Source organism: Pseudochaenichthys georgianus, unplaced genomic scaffold (genome assembly GCF_902827115.2).
Source record: "Pseudochaenichthys georgianus unplaced genomic scaffold, fPseGeo1.2 scaffold_406_arrow_ctg1, whole genome shotgun sequence".
In the NCBI taxonomy this organism is placed as follows: Eukaryota; Metazoa; Chordata; class Actinopteri; order Perciformes; family Channichthyidae; genus Pseudochaenichthys; species Pseudochaenichthys georgianus.
The window spans coordinates 240,178-262,506 of NW_027262971.1; the positions used below are offsets into that span (position 1 = coordinate 240,178).

General features: G+C 42.3%; 1 protein-coding gene across 1 annotated transcript; it reads left to right on the forward strand.

Moving 5' to 3' along the window:
• The first annotated feature begins 715 nt into the window (after positions 1–715).
• On the forward strand, positions 716–12,890 carry LOC117442284 (zinc finger protein 436-like). The gene is made up of 3 exons (XM_071202392.1): positions 716–801; positions 9,049–9,777; positions 12,882–12,890. Exons 1-3 carry the CDS (start codon positions 748–750, stop codon positions 12,888–12,890), a joined length of 792 nt encoding a protein of 263 aa, XP_071058493.1. The 5' UTR covers positions 716–747.
• The last annotated feature ends 9,439 nt before the right edge of the window (positions 12,891–22,329 follow it).

The following is a 22,329-nucleotide window of genomic DNA, read 5'->3' on the forward strand; positions in this document are numbered from 1 at the left end:
TGTTATATATGTAACGTCATAGTATTCAATTCTCTGATAATCATAATCCATTACAATATAGAATAGACCTTGACAACAGTCTAACAAAACCAAACAAAGATGCAAAACTCAAATAAAAGAATAAACAACTTCTTTCTTTAACGTTGCATTATATAACTAACGGTTATAATCTCTGTGGTGTCTGTCTCTTAAAAGGCAGGTGCCGTGGGAAATGTAGTCTTTAAAGTCTCTCGACTACAGAACCCCCCTTTAGGGGTGACAGTATTTTCCCTTTTTCTGCTAAAACAAGAGCCTGGCTGTAGCATTAGTCACTTCATAAAGTTGTGGCATCCCAGTGTAAATCACTATTGTATTAATTAACACAAATAATACACAGATTCAAAGGAGCTTTAATGGCATCACCATATCAAACAACTTCTTCAGAATCAAGATGAAATAAGATTTTGAGAAATAAATAAAAACTCAGTCATGCAATAAAAGAATGGGACAACGTGATACATCAACAAAAGAAAAACAAATAAACAACCATAATAATGAAAAAAATAGTTGTTGCAGCCCAGTGTAAATCACTTTTGTATTAAGTAACCCAAATAATAGAAAAACAGAAAAAGAAATACCAGTGTTTCTGAACGCAGCACACCGAACGAGATTTGATCACGTGAACACACAGGTTCCACGAGATTTGAAGGAGGAGGAGCACAGGGTTTATTTGACACACACAGCCGGAGCAGGAGCACTGCACGCGGCATGGAGGAGGACAGCAAGACCCCCGTAGAACAAGCAGCAGCCTCGGACTCTCAGGTGAGTGTTCAACGCTTCATCCGGGGACAAATAACTTTAAAACTAAAAACACGAGGAGAGTAAACAGGAAATACGAGAGGCGTTTTATTTCGAAAGTCAAATAAGCGTTCCTCTGTATGCTTCGGGTCTACTGGACCGCGGTGAAGTTAGTTTTAGGTTTGATATTCGACAGTCATTCGCGGACCCGCCAGCAGCGTCAGTTTCCCCTGCTGCTGGCTGTATTGCGACAGGGAGATCTTCTTCGCGAAAAGAGGCTTTCACTTAGGGACCATCAACAAATGACTTGTACAATTACACAAGAAAAATGTTCTTTATATCCCTCTGGAGTCTAAGGGTATTTTCTCGATTTTTAGACGTTTTCTTAAATTACCTTTTTTAATGTATTTCTTCTAACATGGCACCCCATGTGTTACATATCAAAATGTTCAGGACAATCTCTGGTCTTGCTATATATCAGGGGTGCCCAACCTTTTTTGAACCGAGAGCTACTTTTAAAGTTGCCAGTCTGCCGAGATCTACCAGTCCAAATAGAGAGGCGTCGCCATTACTGACAGCCTTCTGCCAGGTAAATACACACTTCTACTTGTATAAAACTGACCTATGTACGATTAATACTTCATAAAATACTGCAGATCCTTTACCTTACCTCTTTCTAATCTACACACATACAAGTATTTAACTGAAGTTACACAACAGTGTTGTTGATACAGAGTTGGAGTTTATTCACACGTCACTACAGTGGGTAATGTTTTCAAGATACATTGAACAGTGCTGCCACATATGACACAGGAAAAAAAGAAAAGACTCTGAACCCTTTCTTTGCCATTATATGAAAATAGTGTTGCTACAAAAGTATCAATTAAGCTTACTAATAAGACGACTCAGATCTGAAGCTGCTCAGGAATCTGCTGCCAACGTGCAATAAAAGAGACAACATTAATAGAATCAAACCCTTTTTTGTTGCATTTTAGTAGATTATAAAAAGAAATGCCTTTTTTTAAAAAAGGATGAAAGCAACACTAGCTTCTTAACCTGAATTGATAATAGACTATAATCAATTTAAGTTTGCATTCTTATACCATTTTGTACAATAATTATAATGATGTTCAAACAAACTCAAACTTACAGCTGATTAATAACGGTATCTAACTTGAGTTTTATGATATCAAAAACCTGTTGAAATGCTACAGTTATTTTTACTGTTCCCCCAAAAGCGCGTCGGCAGCCTCCAGGAATGATTCTTTCACAACTTCGCCGTCTTTGAAAGACTTCATGTGTTTCGCAAAAGAACGTGACTGACACGATCAGATGCTCTGGTAGCAGCCTTGCTCTTGTTGTTGGGCCTGGTGAAAATGGACTGCTGTGCATTTAGCTGTCCTCTCAGGCCCCTCCCCTTCAGCTGTCCTCTCAGGCCCCTCCCCTTCAGCTGTCCTCTCAGGCCCCTCCCCTTCAGCTGTCCTCTCAGGCCCCTCCCCTTTTGGGAGCGTAGGGCAGAATTAGGAGGGAATTCTGTCTTGTAGCGTTTGTGCACTGTTTTGAAATGCCGCTCCTAAATTACCCGTCTTCGATAAAGCCACGCTCGCAGATGAGACAGATGGACTTTGAATTGGAATAGATACAAAAATAATCATCCTCCCCCTCGGAGTGAAAATTATATATTTTGGGCTTTTTTGCTTCTGCCATAATTGCGGTCTTGTGTGTGTGCGGACTGTCACTCCTGTTGACATGGACAACATCAGCGAACTATGCCCACTGCCCAGAAGCCACGCCCCGACACATGGGGTCACGCCGGCCAATCACAAAGCTTTGATGCGTTCAAGTGCATTATTCTGGCACAGGAAGATTATGTTATAGGACATTAACGATAAAACTGAATATTGTTGTTCTATTTTTAGACACATCTCGCGATCGACTGGGAATCTCCCTGCGATCGACCGGTCGATCGCGATCGACTGGTTGGGCACCCCTGCTATATATGCATAGTACTCACCTTAGAGCACTGTTTGATGAGATAAGTAGCTCAAAAGCTTAAAATTTGACATCCGATTTTGTGATCGAATTGTTTTGGTCTTTTAGATTTGGTTACCAAAGTCCTAGGATCACAAAAGTAGTGAAATATTTGAATTACACTCTATATAAATGTGTTATTCATGTCTAAAATGAAAAAAAAAGATTTCGAATTTTTAGTAAAATAGGTGTTTATCACTCTACTTTCACCACAGCAGGGACTGAGATACATCAGGACTGAATAATGACTTCATATTACATACCAAGATTCATGTGATGTGTACAAATACAAATTGATTTATTTTTTTCAACCAACAATTTATTATAAATATGTTATTTATACTATAATATACTATTTACAATATTGAACATCAGAACTTTCAACCAACTATTCATTATAAATGTCAAGACAGTGTCATGGTCTTTGTCTGTCTTTCAAGACAGTGGGTCTGGCTGCTATGTAGGTGGGGGTGATGGTGCATGGGCTGCTGTGTAGGTGGGGTGTACAAGTGCTATACGAGACCTCCATGAGACCTCCTTGCTGGCTGGGTTGAAGGTGATGGCTGTGGTGGAGCCTTTGTGCTGAGGTGTATCTTGACCTGGTGGCAGCCGCAGATGGAGGTGGAGGCAGCTGTAGTGATGCTGGTCTGCTGGTCCTTGGTGGTGATGGCTCTAGTGAAGGCCCTTGAGCCACAGTAGATCTTGACCTGGGGGCCGGCACAGATGGATGTTGTGGCTGCTGGATAAACGCCGCCTGTGGGCCACTAGGACCAGACAGCTGTGAAACATCTCTGTAAAACAAATTAAAATGTAGGACAATAATTACAACTAATTTCATTGAAATAAAGTTCGAGTAAAATGTTGCTCAACCACAAATAACAATGCACACATAACAATAAAGTTTGGGAGATTGGAAAAGGAGTATGATACAATAATCGATGGCAAAAACATGTCACTGTAAATGTCTCCGTTGTGGGACGAATAAATGATTAATTTAATCATCTACACATGTAATCTCACTTTACACACCAACATAACGTTAACACAGAGTAAACGTTTGCTAATGGAGTCTATTTTGTCCCAAGAAAAAGTTCATGACTATCGATAACAAATATATATCAATAGACCTATTGTTCATTTTCGTGGTATTCCCCACACATTGCCAGTACACTATTACTGTAATATGTACACTTACCCATGTCCAAATGGATCCTTGTTGTTGTCTTTGTGTTCTTCTTCTTCAGAAGTGTTGAACACTTCAGTTTCAGAGGCTCTATCTTGACTGCTGCTTGCGGAAAAAATCTCTAGCGAAGTTGACAACTGTACTATTTTTTTTTAGCCATTTTCTCTCTCTCTCTCTCTCTCTCTCTCTCTCTCTCTCTCTCTCTCTCTCCTCATAGACGTAAACTGATGGGAGACACGTGGTTTATGTTTTTTTTACTTGGTGGGTAGGTCCTTAGTGATTTCTCGATGTCCATTGGTCATTTCAGACCATGATGGCTGCCGGCTGAGATTTCCTTGACGGACACGCAAATCCACCAATCCCACACAGTGTAAAGTCAAGCTGCTTTGAGTGGCCATATTGGCGGCTGTGCCCTGGTTACAGTCTCACAGGAGATACCACCGGAAAGCTACTCTTCCAGCGATTCCGCAGATATCTGAATCATATTTCTACTCCTTATAATCAAAAAGATATGATTAATTACGTAAATGTATGCGCACCTGGAAGCGCCGGCGCGTCCACCGACTCCAGAGGGTTAATAAATCGACACAGCTGGTGGTTCACGACCAAAAAGTGGGTCGCAGACCCGTTCCGTGGGTCGCAGATGTGCGAGTGAAGAAAAAATATATTGTTTTTTTTGGGAAAAAGTCAAACTTTTATTTTGAAGGCACGATTTTCCAACTGTGCATTCAGTAGGCGTTGGACTGGAAGTACCAGAGACCATAAACGGTTTTGAAAACTTCTGTCACGTAGTTTCATCTTCTCAATAAAACATCTTTGCTGATTTGTTTGAGTCTTCTGGCCAATCAAGATTGTTGCTGGAAGTCCCCACGGAAAATAACTTTGATGTAGAACTACTCTTTATACATCCATGGGTACAACTTCAGATATAAATGAACACATAATGAAATATGACTCCCGGTCTGATGATTGACAGGTCACAGAACAATGGGGGCTATCTACCCTTACCCACAATTTAAAGTAATTCACACAGACTATCTCCTCTTTGCTCCTCTCTCTGTGAGGAGCAACAAGCTGAACAAAGTGAAAAACAAACAATGGCATAACATATTATTAATATGTCGGGTAGTAATAGATTTATTTATTTTCTTCTCAGAGTGTACCATAATGCGTAGTTTATATGTTAGTATTTCTAAAAAGCTCATTTTAATTAATATTGTATGCTGAAAAGCATATAATTAATGCACGATTTTTTTGTTGAATAGATTTGAGTGGTTAAAAATGTTGGGTCGCAACCTATTGACTAAGGAAAAGGTGGGTCCTGAGACCTGACCAGTTGAGAACCACTGCTCTAGAGCATACATTTATTGAACACACCTCTTTTTATTGCATTTTAATACTTTTTAAATAAGTTTTATTAATATTTTGATGGAACCATTTGCATATTTCTTCAATAACTGCTAGGTCATGTGACCTAATCACTCAAACTCAATGCTGGATCAAAGAACTACACTGGCTGCATATGACACACCTCTTTCAATGGCATTTAAAAACTTTACATATTTGTATTAGGGCTGTCAAACGATTACAATTTTTAATCAGATTAATCACAGCTTAAACATTAATTAATCATGATTAATCACCATTCGAACTATGTCCAAAATATTCCATTTATTTATGTATATTGTTGGGAATGGAAAGATAAATGAAAGAAGGCGGATATATCCATTTAACACACAGTATCTATGGTTATTATAACATTTTTTTCTGCATGTCAACATGAAAGACAACCCACACACCTATCAATCATCAAACCGTGGGGTCTTAATTCATTACGTGTTGATTTCTATCAACGGGGGAGTACTTCAGGAAAGTCGACAGAGGGGGGGGGGGGCTAGTGGAGTACTTCGTGACCACAGAGTGTGAACGTTGTGATCAGCTGTTTTAGCGCAGTTCTCCAGTGAGGGGGGGAGTCTCCCTCCGCAGCCGGTTGGCGTAGTTTTGGCTCAGTTCCGTTGTACAGACAGACGTTAACAGCAGCCTGTCTGTGCACACGGAGACCGACTCTGTCGTCCGGTGATCGAACCGCCTTCTGGAAAAGCTTCACAAGTACGTCGGTACGCAAATGCGCTTTGTGACACAAGTGACGGTACGCATTTCAGATTACGCACATAACCTGCGTACCAGTTATGTGTTACTGAACTACAGCAAGAGTATGCTCCGTCGGGACTTCCTGCAACAACACCACGCCGTTATCAAAGATGTTCTATTGAGAAGACGATCAATACGTGACAAAAGTTTTCAAAACCATGGCGACTGAAATCAATCTGACTAACTGCTGTCTGTGCAATTTACTCCGCGCGAATTGGCAGACTTTATGTTGCTTACTTTAACATCGTGTCTCATGGTGGGGCTGAGCCATTTCTTGGTATGGGTGTAGCCTACCCCCGCCGTACCCTGGCGCTGCCACTGGTGGCACGTATGGGGCGGGCCATTCTGCACATGTATTAAATGCGTTAAATATTTTAACGCAATTAATTCAAAAAATTAATTACCGCCGTTAACGCGATAATTTTGACGGCACTAATTTTATATTAATATTTTGATGGGAAAATGAGCATATGGGTTGAAAATATGATGTTGATGCACAACTCTGCATCTTGCACAGTTGATACCAGTTACAAGGTAAGAGATAACTAAACTGAATTAATTATCAGTGGATAACTAAATCAGTAGGGATAAAGATCCACTGATAACTAGTGGATCTAGTTATTAGCTTGTATTTATTATTAGCTTTAGAGTTCGAAAGACTTCAAACTCTAAGATAATCGATTATCGCGTAGTAACGTTGCTTCCTGATTTTCCGGCCGCGGCTTTACTATAACTTTTTTTTTTCTGTCACTTTAATATCAAATCGGTCGGTGACGTAGAGATCAGGGAGCAGACGTGACAGCGGCACAGCAACACCGAACACGGAGCAGTCTGTTTTATCCACAAACACAAGAACACCAGTCCAGAACCAAAAGCAGAATGACCCGCTCTGAATCACTCCGTGCCGCTGCGGCTCAGAGACAGGGATTTATGTTTTTCAAAAATAATCGCGTAACAATCATGTCAGGTTTTTGGTGGTTTTAGTCAAGTCTTGGATTGCAAAGTATGAATGTCCTCTAGACATTTTCAGACGATACGTGTGTGAAGTTTGTGAAGGCAGGAGGAAAAAAGCTTCCGCGATCACCGTTTCCTCTCCGTTCCTCCAAGCCCCGCCCCCTCCCTGAAAATAATGAGTGACAGGCTGATAGTGACCCGATAGAAACTTTATTATTCACTTAATCACTGAGATACAATGAAGCTAACTTAATCTCATACATTCATGGGATTTATGTAACAGTAAAACAGAGAATGTAAGTGTGCACCCACATGCAGTATTTTTGTTTATATGCTATTGTAAATACTCCTGTGGTCTGCTGTGTTCAAATTCAGTGTCCTTTTTTTAACAGAAGACTGTTGCTAGAAGCTGCAGCTAGACTGCCGAAGCATTATTTTTGTTTTTGAGGATGGAACAACTTCACACACGGAGACTAGACCTATACAATTCATTTATTTTGGTTTATAAATTTATGTCAAGACATTTATGTTATTGATTTCTGAAGAACTTTCTAAATAATAAAAAGAGATTTCATATGTATTTACTGCATGTATGCATTGATGAAAAATAAGCCATGTGCAGTAATATAGAAAATTGAGGATGCAACGCATTGGTATGAATGGTGATGAATCGTGATATCGAATTTAATCTAATCGTTGACAGGATAATCGTAATCGAATCGTGAGACCAGTGAAGATGCACAGCCCTATAGTGGAGTAGAAGTACACCATTCACCTCTGAACTCTAGTGGAGTGCAAGTACAGAGTAGCAAATAACTGAAATACTCAAGTGAAGTAGAAGTACCATAAACTTGTACCCGAGTACATTCATCCATCAATCTTCTCCCGCTTATCCATGGTCGGGTCTCAGGGGCAGCAGTTCCAGCAGAGAGCCCCAAACTTTCTTTCCCTGGCGACATCAACCAGCTCTGACTGGGGGATCCCAAGGCGCTCCCAGGCCAGCGAAGAGATATAATCCCTCCACCTGGTCCTAGGTCTACCCCTTGGTCTTTTCCCAGCTGGACGTGCCTGGAACACCTCCCTAGGGAGGCGCCCAGGTGGCATCCTAACTAGGTGCCCGAACCACCTCAACTGGCTCCTTTCGACGCGAAGGAGGAGCGGCTCAACTCCGAGTCCCTCCCGGATGACCGAACTTCGATCAGAATTATCTCCACATATTAAAACCACGTTATGATTTCTGATGTAAAAGTTGGGCTATAAAGGAACTACAGCACGGTCACATGACTTCACGTCACCACCGCTAAGCTAAAATAAGCTAATGTTGGGCTATAAAGGAACTACAGCAGTCACATGACTTCACGTCACCACCGCTAAGCTAAAGGTGGCTAAAGTTGGGCTATAAAGGAACTACAGCACGGTCACATGACTTCACGTTGCCACCGCTGAGCTAAAGGTGGCTAATGTTTGGCTATAAAGGAACTACAGCACAGTCACATGACTTCATGTCACTACCGCTAAGCTAAAGGTGGCTAATGTTGGGCTAAAAAGGAACTACAGCACGGTTCGCTTATGCAAATATTGATAGTCGCTGGTACTACAACACTTTTATAGTGCTTATTTGAATCATTAGGTTTTAAAAGTTATCAAATGTTTTTAGAGCTGAATCCAAATATATCTTCTCCATTCATTCTACTGGGTGGGAGATCGGGGGTGGGGCTTACGGGGAAACTCAACTGCGCATGTTCTCGAGAGCAAGGCATGATGGGTAATTTGTGACGATTTGCTCTCGAGAGCGTCAGGCCATTTTGGCTTACTGCACCAATGAGCAACTCTCATAGGATCGAATGAGCTGTTTCCAGTTCTTATTATACATCCAAGTTTATATTACACTGACATTCTCTAAATGTTATTTCTGGCACCTAACTGAGTCTCTCTCTGTCTGTTTTCTTTAGAAACCGAGAACAAGAGAGGGTCCCCGAAGTCACAGCTGTCAGCACTGTGACAAGTCCTTTGCAACGTCTGGATATCTATTGATTCACCAGAGAGTTCACAGCGGAGAGAAACCCTACAGCTGTGACCAATGTGGGAAAGCTTTCAAACAGAAGTGTCACCTCAACAGATATAACATATCCCACACTGGAGAGAAACCACACATCTGTGGCCAATGTGGGAAAGCTTTTTCATTAGCTGATGATTTAAGAGCCCATTGTGGCATTCATACTGGAGAGAAACCATATATCTGCGAACAATGTGGGGCGGCTTTCTCCAAAAAATCTCATTTGAAAACTCACAATTACATTCACACTGGAGAGAAACCATTCAGCTGTGACCAATGTGAGAAATCTTTCACCACCAGTAGTGACCTGAAGAAACACAGACGTATTCATTCTGGAGAGAAACCATACAGCTGCAACCAATGTGGAAAAGCTTTCCCAAGGCTATGTGCACTAAATCGTCACCAGCGTACTCACACTGGAGAGAAACCGTACTGGTGTGACCTTTGTGGGAAGACCTTTGCTCGGGCCTACATCCTACAGGTCCACCGACGCCTTCACACCGGAGAGAAACCCTACTGGTGTGAGCAAACCTTTATTACGATTGGTGCGCTGAGTGCCCACCAACGCATTCACACTGAGTCCATCTACATAGCTTGTTCTTATGTTAATGTGCTGCTATTAAAGGTATTATTATTATTACACTGTTTTCCATCAATATATTATTGGTCTCACATATATACAGAACATGTCTCTGGAGTGTTTGTCTGAAATACCAAACAGATCATTGCAGCATCCCATAATCCCCTCTGTTTCAAAAGTGCTGATTCTCTGTCCGTTACTTTAGATGAAAATAAGGAGCCACTACCCACGCCCCTCTGAGAGATATTTGGTTAAAAAGAACTCAATGGTACTTTAGGAGGAGATTCGGGGGGGGTTACCTTGGTTGGTGATTGGCTAATGGTTACTCAAGCGGCCAAAATCTGATCAACTGATTTTCAGACAGGTTTTTATATAAATGGATCGGGACAAAAAGAGAGAGAATCTTTGTTCCTGAAACTTTCAGAGTCTCTTTCCACAGAGGGGACACATGTTGATGTAGAAGATACATGGAGAAGAGGATTATGCACAATAGGTCCCCTTTAAGTCATGTGGTTACTACTGAGAACATCAAAGTGCTACCTTTGAAAGCAAAGAGATGAATTTAAAGATGGTGCCCGCTGAAGTGAAGACGTGTCAGATTTTTTCTTCATCAATTAACAGAGTAAACGTAAAAAGCGTGAAAACCGAGGGGAGAAACGGAGTCCTTGTCAAAACTGAAATCAAAGTTTGACATATTTTTTATTTACTTTGAGACACGTCATGTCAGTGAGGAAATAAACATGAATAGAATGAGGAAAAGAAGTAACTTGTTTTCAGTCTGAAGAATCCTCTGTTCTTGTGGAACTAATTTAATCAGAAAGTTTGTTTATTATTTGACAGCTTTGTAACATCTGTTTGCTCTTTTCTCATTACATGTGATTGTTGCTGCTTTAATAATCTGAGTGATATCATTATTAATATTAATGCACAACTCTATTGTAATCAGAGGTTGCGCTAGAATTTTTCGCTGGATCGTAACAATTCCGTCAAAATCCATTATTACCCGTCGGTCAGCCTGTACACAACTCTGCCGGGGGGGGACCACGCTCGTAAATTGTCAACAGGGGACTGTTAGCGCCGTGTAATGCATGTCCACTGCACCTCGCGGGAGCGTGCACAGCGTAAAGCAAATACTCACAGACATTTCAATTATCTGTTCGGCAAAGTTAGGTTTGGAAACGGTATAATTTCCTTTTGGGCGGGCATGCATAACACGGCATAACACCGGAGCCTCGCTGCGGGGAAACTGTGGCGCTGTTCTGAGTTTGTTCTAATCCGTCAAAATGACGGACGACTTTCAGATTTTTCCGTCATTGTTAAAAAAATAATAGGTTAACGCAAACTCTGATTGTAACATACATGTTTTTATATATTCATGTAGTGCACACATTACTTTATCTTCTCCATTACATATTTTACCTTACTATATATTATTATTTTGTATTAAACATCTTAGCTGAATACTAAATTCTGATTGGTCAAATTAGAAGTTTAAGAGGTTGTTAAGACTCGATAACACACCGCTGCCAAGAAATCAGTATTTTAGATTGAGATTAAATCCTTTAGAGTTTATAAATGTGTGCGTTTGATAATCCACGCTGAACAGCAATGGGTCGGTCTCTCTGTTTAGGCTTCTCCTGGGACATTTGTAGAAATGCGTGTGTGCACCACGACAAAAGAGCCTCATTCACTTTACATTGTTTGTTTTTGGTGCCGACATGTAAATGTAGCAGAATGCGTGACTCCACCACGCAATGCGGTGTTAAGGAGTCGTGGTGGAGTCACGCATTCTGGTGAGATCAGGTTGATTCAGACTGCTGCAATAAGTACATTAATTAACTGTCTCGTCGATGTTTGTCTAAATGAATATGATACTATTAACAATCATATTATTCCTATCGGCTGTCAATCACTGTTATGATTCACATATTCAGTGTTATTATTAAATAAACTATATTTTTTGGAGGAGTTAATGATGAATGTTCCACAAGATGCTTGCTCCCCCTCCTTCACATTTGAAAGACAAGTAATTACTATCATATATCAACAGAATCAAAGGAATAGTTCAGTGCCCCACAACTTCATTGCAAACACTTACAACCTTGACTTTACATCAGAAAGAACAAACATTAAAGAAGTGACTAACTGCATCAGTTAGGGTTAAAAAACGTGTATCCAGCTAAAATATATACATCGCTGCAGTTATGATCCAGTGGAAAGTCCTTACCTACTGGCCTAGTTAAATCAAAGTGGTTACCTTTTTTTGGCTGGGCAGTGAAGTTGTACGTCTTATTTGACTTTCTCAGGACTTAAAACTGTTTTTTGGGGACAGACCCCCACAAAGAATTTTTTTTTTTTTTTACACACGTATGGTCATCGTCTTAACAGTTTATTATGCTCATCGAGTCATCCGTGAGCAGAGCATCAAGTTGGCATGCCTATAACAGCTGAATGCGGCGATTACCATCTTGTTCAGCAAAACGCCTCACAAACTTATTAAGATTTAAAGCTGGTGCGTTTTGATTCAATGCTGAGTACAGCCTGAAGAACATATCGAGGATTAAAAAACTAATGTCACAACAGGACTTAGAAAAGCTTGTCCATGCTTTTATCATTAGTAGACTCGACTACTGCAATAGTGTATTCACAGGGCTGACAAAACAATCCATCAGAAAACTGCAGCTGATTCAGAACGCTGCTGCACGTGTCCGCAGTTCGATGTGTGTAGAGCTGTGTGTGGGGCGGACTGGCCATCTGTAGAATCTGGAGAATCACAGAACGGCCGGTCGTCAAGGGCCGTTGACGGCCGGCTCGGTTCACTGACGGCTTGCACCGCTCTTACATTTTTATGTTTTTAAACGGCATCATTGAAGTGGCACTGACAGGCGACAGAGGTCCACCGTTTCCCCGCAGCGAGGCTCCCGCCACATTGACAGTTCACTAGCACCCCCCCCCCAAATGTACTGCAAGTAAACAGTCTGCAATGAAATGGTTGTCTCCTCCTGTGTGCTCCACTTCCTCCTTGGCCTTAGTTTCTTGTGCTCACGAGATTCTTCCTCATGCCCACAAGATTTTCATTCTTGTGCGCGCGAGAAACGAACTTTTTTTTCTCTCTCCGTTTTTTTTCTTTTTTCCCATGTCCCTTAAAGAGCCTGTGACAGCATTCCAACAACTGTTGTGCAATGAAATATTGGGCTACTAGTAATCCCGAACCGTCAGTTTAAAAAAGAAAAAGCAATACCGTTCCGTTAAATATCAATAATTTCGAACATCGCGGGGAAATTCCATCGACTCATTTTGAAGTTTTGGGGGAAGCCGGAAGTGACGTCAATGCGGGAACGCTTCGAGAGCCAAACACGGACAAAGTGTGTTGTCATGCGTAGAAATGGTGAATTACTGAGATTAGGCACGTTAATAACGTTTTAATGAAGTTGACTACAGTATATTCATATGTGTCAGTGCTTTCATGTCAATTCGGCGACATAAACATAAATGATCGTGGTGAAGATGATGATTACATTAGGATTAAAAATCGGTAGTGAGAGCTGCTGAATTTCCTCCCGTCGGATGTGATATAAAAACAAATCGATTATTTTTGTAGTTGTAAACTCAAGTGGATGAAACTACATTTATTAGTGCTTTCATGTCAATTCGGCGAACATATGATACTTTAAATGATCGTGAATATGATGATTAAAAATCGTTTGTTTGAGCCGGTCTGCATTTCCTGATGAGAAAACAAACCGATGCTTTTTGTAGTTGTAGTAGTACACCAACAACATGGATTAAACGTGTGGTTTTTTTACCACAATGTTGGGGAAATTAATAGATAAAATGCACGGATTATTATTATTATTCCCACTCCGATCGGGACACTAGGTCCACCGTTTCCCCGCAGCGAGGCTCCCCCGTTGACAGTTTACGTGGGCTGGGTGCAGTGGCGGACTGGCCATCGGGACGAATCCCGATGGGCCGGTACCGAAGTGGGCCGGTCGGATAAGTAACTAGCACATCCCCCATAGGCGGCGCGTGAGGCTCAGGTTTGAGAAGGCTAAATAACTTCTTTTACCTGACGCTGCCCGCCTCCGGCGTCTATAGAAAAGAGATCAACTCAGTGTGCGGAGTTTAAATCTCTCAAGTCATATTACAGGATAAAATAAATACAGTTTAAACTGCCGTATGCAGAGAAGACGCCGACGTGTCGCACTTATCATTCATATTACATCATCAATCAGATCATCGATCATATAATATCATAATATATGATATATTTCCTTATCTGAGTCAGCTTCTCCAGCCTCATCTGGCCGTGCAACACTCACAGTGTCACAGACTGTATGCAGAAGTATTATTTTAAGCAACACATTATGTTGACGAAACACTCGAGACAAATGTAATTAAAGTCAGATCCACTCGTGTCTTAGACGTGAACGCGCTCTCAGCTGGAGAGAGAAACCCTGGCTTGATTTACCGAGTTGATAACCAGCGTCGTAGGACCGCTTAGCGAGATCTTGTTTGTTAGTTTGTTGTTGTTAGTTTGTTACTCAAACATATCCAGGGTCTGTTGAACTGGCTTCGTAGTGCAGGGCACAGGTGGCTAGCAGCGCTAATGTCAAAGACACAGACATTATACATTATATTTGTATTTTACCAGGATGCAGTGACACACATATTTACATGTACTATCTACAGCACCCGCCGCCCCTGACATCGCCCACTCCCCCCGTTGACAATTTACTAGCGGTACCGAAGTGGGCCGGTCGAGAGTCCCGGGATGATTTTTAGTCCCAGTCCACCACTGACTACATGACCATATGATCGCCCATATTGACGCACCTCATTCCTAAACTTCTAACAGATACAACATAAACCAATCCTTCAGCCTCATGAGCTCTCAGACACGTTCAAAATTAAACTGTCATCGCTGTCTGAGCTCGCTGCTGTGTGCACCGTCGTGCATTTACATCAGGTTTACATGCAGAAGCTGGGATCCTGAACGGTGCAGCTGGAGCGCTGTGCCCGCAATGACGTCACCCATCATTTGGCGGGACTTGAAGAATCCGCGAGAAGATCCAGAAAATTGTCAACATTGAAGGGAAGATTAATGGTTATCAAAGTACAAATATCCAAAATCAGTTCAGTAACGGTTTTCAAGGGCACAATATTTACTCAAATTGATGGGTTTGGATGATGGGGGAAACTCGTGTCACAGGCTCTTTAAGCATGCTATAATAGCCCGGTCTGTATATAGTCATTTGACGTTAGCTGCAGGACGGTCCTGTATATAGCCATTTCAGAGACCTTATATACAGGACCGTCCTGTATATAGCCATTTGGCGTTGTGTACAAGACCGTCCTGTATATAGCAATTTCAGAGAGCTGTGTACAGGACGGTCCTGTATATAGCCATTTGGCGTTGTGTACAAGACCGTCCTGTATATAGCCTCGGCCTTACATCACTTTAACAGCACTTTTCTACTTCAGTAATGACAAGAAGTTATGGGACACTTTGATAGCTCTTTAAAATTAGCTCTAATAACGATATCACACATTATAATGAATATGCACACATGTATAATATCATATTAATGTATAAGACAGACGTCAACACTTCGCTGTAACTATTGTGCTTTAAACAATTAAGCTTTTTAAGTTTGAATCTTTAGCTAGGAGCTAAGCTAGTTGGCTAACGTTAGCTTCACTTGAATTAATGAATTCTGTTGCAACGTTAGCATTAGCTTCAGCATAATAAAGCAGTTGAGAGCAGCTTCTTACCGGCTTCCTGTCCCAGTGTAACTCCACATGTCAGCATGAAGAGAAAGTGAAGAGCGACAACAAACATGTTTTCCCTCTGGAACAACACTAGTTTAAATGGAGTACACTTAGCTCACTGTGAATAACTATATTTGTAGTTAAATGTCAGAAATATGTAGATGTAAACTCTGTATCGTCGTTAGGTTATTTCCTGTTTCTTCTGACTGAGACTGAAAGGGGAGGAGTTTCCTGTGACTCGCTGTGGGTGTGTTTTTTTAATGTATTTATTTAACCTACAATTGTAACGGGAAAACATCAATAACAGCAGCTTTGCAGAAGCCAGCAGAGGTGGAGGAAGTACTCAGATCATGTATTGAAGTAAAACCATCAATACTACAGTCTAAGAAGAATACTAAGTTACAAGTACAAGTCCTGCATTCAAAATAACACTAGAAGTAAAAAAAGCAATAGCATTTATGTAAAATAGCCAGTTACCATTACTTAAATAAAGTAATTGTATATATAGAATATATGAATGTATACTTATTATTATACATTTGAATATAATATATATTTTTTTAAATTACCACTAGAGCTTGGTAGTGTTGTAACAGTCACTAAACATTTATTATTATCATGTATCTATTTATTCTATCCATGTTTCACTTATCAAGATAAGGTGATTTCAATGCAAGCTTTACTTAACACACATTTTTGCATTTAGGAAGAATCCATAATGTCAATATCAATAACTTCATTTCCACCAAAACATCAGAAAGGTTCTGTAATTGATCTGTTATCATCAAGTGCCATGTCATTGCATAATCCTATACATGTAGATGACATGAGAAATAAACCTTTGTGAATGTAATATGTTGCCAAGATAATCAAATGATTATTTCCAAATATCCTCACAGCAGCTCCACGTGCAACATGAACACAGACAGAAACCAAGACAAGAGACGAGGAGACATTTAACAGAACAAACGATGGCTGAAGACAACATGGAGAAGACCCTCTGATCTGGGAGAGGTGCCAGTTCCCCCCCTGGTCACTGCCGAGGTGCCCTTGAGCAAGGCTGCACGCTGCCCACTGCTCCCAGTACTAGGATGGGTTAAGTGCAGAGGTTCAACTCCCTGTGTGTGCATGGGTTTCATCCTCTAATTCTTCTATACTCGTCGTACCTCACACAGGTCGTACCAAACCTGTGTTATTCATGTGTTGTGTTTATTTGATTCTCTTTGCTTTGTAATGACTGGTTTTAAAGGACATGTTATAATGTGTTTCTTAATGTCTTTCTTTTATAAAGCCCTTTGAGGTGCCTTGTGTTGAAATGTGCTGTATGAATAAACAAAGTAGACGTTCAGTGTAACCTTCTTGTAAAGGCAACCGAACAACAACTATTTGCCAGTGAGGGATATGGTGTGAAGCTTTTCCAGACGCGTGGTGTCGACAGCAAATCAGGTCTTCTCTTTGAGTGCATTTAAGATGTTTATTTGGATCGCAGGACGATGACAGCAAAACAAGAGCCGGGTGTTTAACTGATAACTAAACAACTAACTGTGATAAAGAAATAAACCGAAATTCACTCAAAACAAACAGAAAATAAGCGAAAACACGCACGGTTGAAAAACTGTGGCTTCCCTCTGGTGATTCCCAATCCCTCATGCTGTGCACCTGTGTCCTCCCCAAATCGTAGGCTGTACCCGCCTATGCCCAGGTCAATTCAGTAGTATCACAGCACCTTCATCTACAAATATTAAAATACATCAAATTGGCTGCAACACACCGGCTCCTAATTGTTACTGTGTAATAACATAACAATTCAACAACATACAAGACATTGCAGCCAAATAGAATAGTCCATATCAGTATTCTCAATCCATAATGTTCATGTCGATAATCCAATAGGGTTGGTAACCCCAATAATAGAAGTTGGGTTTCAGTCTTTATTCAGCTTCCAATAGAAGACAGATCTTCGTGATTGGTCGCTCCAGGATGTTGTACTTCGTCCGGACTTTAACCGACCGCACAAGTCTGTCGGGAAAGGTCTGCAGTACCTTGCCCAACAGCCAGGATCCGCGAGAGGCACTAGAGTCCGCTACGATGACAATGTCTCCTGTGACAAAGTTCCTCTTGTCCTTTGGCCACCGTTGTCTCTCTTGCAACAGTGGTACATACCCCTGAATCCATCTGATTCACTGCGTTCTGTGGGTCTTCATCACAGATGTTATTTGCTGCATCGTTAATGATGACAGTATGAACTGAAACTTCTCCTCTAACCTCTGGGTCATCACTGCTGATGGAAGTTGAATCCAAGATGTTAAGAGGCCATTCTTCTTCACTCTTGGAAATAAACTCTGGGCCATGGATCCATCTGCTGCAAGTGAGAAGCTGTTCAACGTTCACCCCACGAGAGGCCTCATCAGCTGGGTTCCGCTTTGTGTCAACGTACCTCCATTGTGAGATGTCTGTGGCTTCTCTTATAGCAGAGACCCTATTGGCAACAAAGGTGTGAAAGCGCTTTGTTTCGTTCCTGATATACTTTAACACTGTTGTGCTGTCTGTCCAGAAGATTGAGTTTTCCAGCTCTAGTTGCAACTCTGCTTTCAGGAGTCTGTCAACTCCCGCTGCCAGCACAGCAGCTGTTAGTTCCATCCTTGGGATTGTCACATTCTTTAGAGGAGCAACTCGTGCCTTTCCTAGAACGAAAGTTACATGGATCTTCTCATCATCACTCTGCAGCCTCAAGTATGAAACTGTGCCATAGCCGTTCTCGCTGGCGTCAGAGAAATGATGTAGTTGGGCACTTGTGAGCTGTCCAAATCCTTTGGGTTTAAAACATCTCGGCACACTGAAAGTGCTGAGTCTTCTTAGATCTTCTGGCCACCCCACCCACTGCAACTGGTAGTTTGGAGGAATGTGCTCATCCCAACTGTAGCTCAACTTACAGAGGTGTTGCAGCATTATCTTGACAGGTAAGGTGAAGGGTGCTAAAAATCCAATGGGGTCGTAGCTCACCACCGACAGGATACCTCTTCTTGTGAATGGTCTTTCTTGGACTGCCATCTTGAACCTAAAGGTGTCAGTTTCTGCGCACCACTGCAGTCCCAGGGTTCGTTCGACAGGAAGGCTGTCTCTGTCGAAATCCAGTTCTTTCACTTCCTTGGCTCTTTTCTCCACATCAATGGCTTCCAACACTGACCTGCTGTTGCTGACCCATTACAGCAGTTGGAATCCTCCCAACTGGCATAGAGCGGTCAGGTCTGTAACCAAAGACATGGCTTCTGCCTCTGAAGAAAAGGATTTCAAGCAATCGTCCACATAAAAGTTCTGCTTGATGGTGTCTGTTACATGAACTGCGAAGTCTGCTTTGTGGTCTTCAGCCGTTTTTCTAAGGGCAAAACTGGCACAGCTGGGCGATGATATTGCACCAAACAGACGAACAGTCATTCTGTACTCAGTGAGCGGCTGTGTCAGATCACCTCTTGGCCACCATAGGAAGCGAAGAAAGTCTACATCCTGTTTTGCCACTTGGACTTGATGATACATAGCTTTTATGTCAGCCATAACGGCTATAGAGTTTAGGCGAAACCTTGTGAGAACTCCGAGCAAGGAATTTGTCAAGTCAGGTCCCTGGAGTAGTTTAGCGTTGAGTGACACACCTTTGTAGCTTGCCGCACAGTCAAATACCACTCAGGGTTTTCTTTTTAGGATGGTACACCCCATGATGCGGGATGTACCACACCTTTCCTTCTTTTCCTTTCACCTGATGCTCTGGCACACTCTCTGCATAGCCGTTGTTTATGACATCACCAAGAAAGTTGGTGTATTGCTCTTTGAATGTTGGATTTCTCTCCAATTTCCTTTTTAGGCAGAGGACCCTTTGCTCAGCAAGATGGCGGTTGTTGGGCATGACAACATTGTCCTCTTCTCTAAAAGGCAACTTCAAGCGGTAATGTCCGTTGTTGATTCAGCTGAAGTGTTGGCAATTTGCATGAACTTAAGATCTTCTATGGACATTTCTGGCTTGTCTTCTGCTGATTTCTCATCGAAGTCATGGTTGTACTGCTTCACCAGCAGTTCCTCTACGTGAGCAATGGATATGCGGTTGGCTGTGACTGTGGGGCAGCTACTCCAGCTCTCAAAGCCTCCTCTCAATGGTCCGTTGACAACCCATCCCAATAGGGTTCTAACAGCGGGTCCTTTACCCCTGCTGTTTACCACTTCCCATGGCTCCATTACTTCTGGAGAGTTAGTTGCAATCAGCTCCACATCAGCATCGATAGCAGGAATGTCCACAGAGTCCAAGTATGGCCAAGCATACAAGTCTTCCTGTTGTGGGATGTTATTACGAGTCACAGGCATCTTGCGTTGGGTGTCAGGCAACTCAATATAGATGTTACCATTGACCTCTAGTCCTGAGATGACGTGACTGTTGACAAAGCTTTCTTTATTCATTGTTTTCATCAGGAAAGTAGCGTTCCTTCCTCTCACCTTTAGCTTCCTCATCAGTTGCTCAGAGCAGAAAGTAGATGAGCTGCCGGGATCTAGAAATGCATAGGTCTTTAGAATTGTGCTGCCTTTCTTTGCCTTGATCGTTACAGGCACAATTGACAGGACGCAATGCTGTGCTCCGGCTCCTATATGGCCACATGTCTTGGGAGTAGTGGCTTGACTCATCCATGTTGTTTCTTGCTGTGTGTCCTTTGCATGGATATGGAGAATGCTAGGATGTTTCAGGTTACACAACTTACAAGACAGCCGACTGTGACAATCTTTACTCATGTGTCCAACTGATAGACATCCAAAACAAGCACCTTTCTTTTTTAGGAAATCAATTTTATCCCGATGCTGCTTCTTTTCCATCTTGGGGCACACTTCCAATCTGTGGCCCTCTTCCCACAGCAGACAAGGTCCCTTTGTTGACTTATCAGGTAAGTATTTCTCCTTTTGAGTTTCAGAGTTAACAGCTGCCACAGATGTAGCGAAACTGCTTCCTTTCTCCTTTATGCGTCCCTGTGACACTTTATTTCCAACTTTGAATTCTGAGAATGAGACAACTGTGTCTTGAATGTCTCCATACAGTGGGTCAGATGCAATAGACACTTGTCTCTCAATAGAATTGACCAAGTCCCTGAAACCTGCTTGACGATGGCGTCTCTCCTGATGTTCAAAAGCAATGTGTCTCCATTTCCCCCCCTTTGTATGGTAACTTCATGATTATAGCACGTATGTTTGATGGCATATTCATTTCTGACATGTAGCTTATGTCCTCCATAGCGTTACAGCAGACGCGTAGGAATAGTGAAAATGCTTGTAAGGCTTTGATGTCCTCTGACTTCAGTGGTCCAAGTGCTTATTCCATATATGCAGTGGCTATGTTTTGCTCATTTCCAAAGCGTTCTTCTCAAAGCATTCTTGCCCTTTGATACCCCCAGTCAGATGGCATGTGTTGACAGCTCTTGACCAGCTCTCTAGGTTGCCCTCGAGTGTACTGCTCCAGGTAGTATAAGCAGTCTACACGGCTAGCAGCTTTTCCTTCCACTCCATTTTCAAAGGTTCTGACAAATAAGTTGTACTCAAGAGGGTTTCCATCAAACACTGGTGTGTCCCTTGGGGGTAGTGATGATGAAGACTGCTGTTGCACTAGTCATGCTGTTTTGCTTTAGCATGATGGTGAACATATTGCCTTGGTCCGGTTCCTCACTGTTTGGTTTGATGGCTGCGCAGTTGGACATGACTGACGAGACCTTTGAGGCATGCTTGGGATGTGATTTGAAGCATACGTGTTTGATCTGGTTCCTTGTGAAATGGTTTCTTTGCGCCGTGCCCCTGTTCCACTTGGCATCGTAGCTGCAGTGTTGAACTGGTTCTATGGATTTTGATGTGATTGAGTGGGTTTTGTAGGTTTACTGCCTCCTGTTGGTGGATGATTGACGGTACAACTTGAAGTGTGTGAACAAATGGCACAGCAGAGGGTTTGAGAGCAGACTTGTGTTTTGACACATATGAATTTGTTCCTATGTCAGACCCTCTGTTTCTGAGTCCTGTGACCTTTGCCGTCTGCGCAGCAATCTGACTTTGCACTTCAAGCAATTCCCTTTTCTTCCTAATTTGAGCCTCTTGAGCTTCCAGCTCATGCGTGTCCTTGAGAGGAGCCTCCAAAGCCAGGAGTGCAGCCCTTTCAGCCTCTGCCGTGATACGTGCAGAGCCCGTTGTTGACCTTGAGGACCTTGAATGGCCAGAGCTTCCGCCTGACACATTTGTTTTGTCATCAATGTTAGAAATACTGTCATTTGACCCAATATTATCCAGCTCCTCCTTTGCATGTAACACATCATCGATGTCATCATCCACACCCTGTGTGCATGTGTCCCTGTGTGCATGTGTCCCTGTGTGCATGTCTCCCTGTGTGCATGTGTCCCTGTGTGCATGTCTCCCTGTGTGCATGTCTCCCTGTGTGCATGTGTTCCCTGTGTGCATGTGTCCCTGTGTGCATGTCTTCCCTGGTGGCATTTTTGGTGTCCCTGTGTGCATCGTCTCCCTGTGTGCATGTTATCCCTGTGTGCATGTGTCCCTGTGTGCATGTGCTCCCTGTGTGCCATGTCTCCCTGTGTGCATGTCTCCCTGTGTGCATGTGTCCCTGTGTGCAGTGTCTCCTGTGTGCACTTGGTCTCCTGGTGCATGTGTGCCTGTGTGCATGGGTCCCTGTTGTGCATTGTCTCCCCTGTGGCATGTGCCTCCCTGTGTGCATTGTTCTCCCTGTTGCATTGTCTCCCTGTGTGCATGTGTCCTGTGTGTGCCTGTCTTCCCTGTGTGCACATGTGTCCCTGTGTGCAT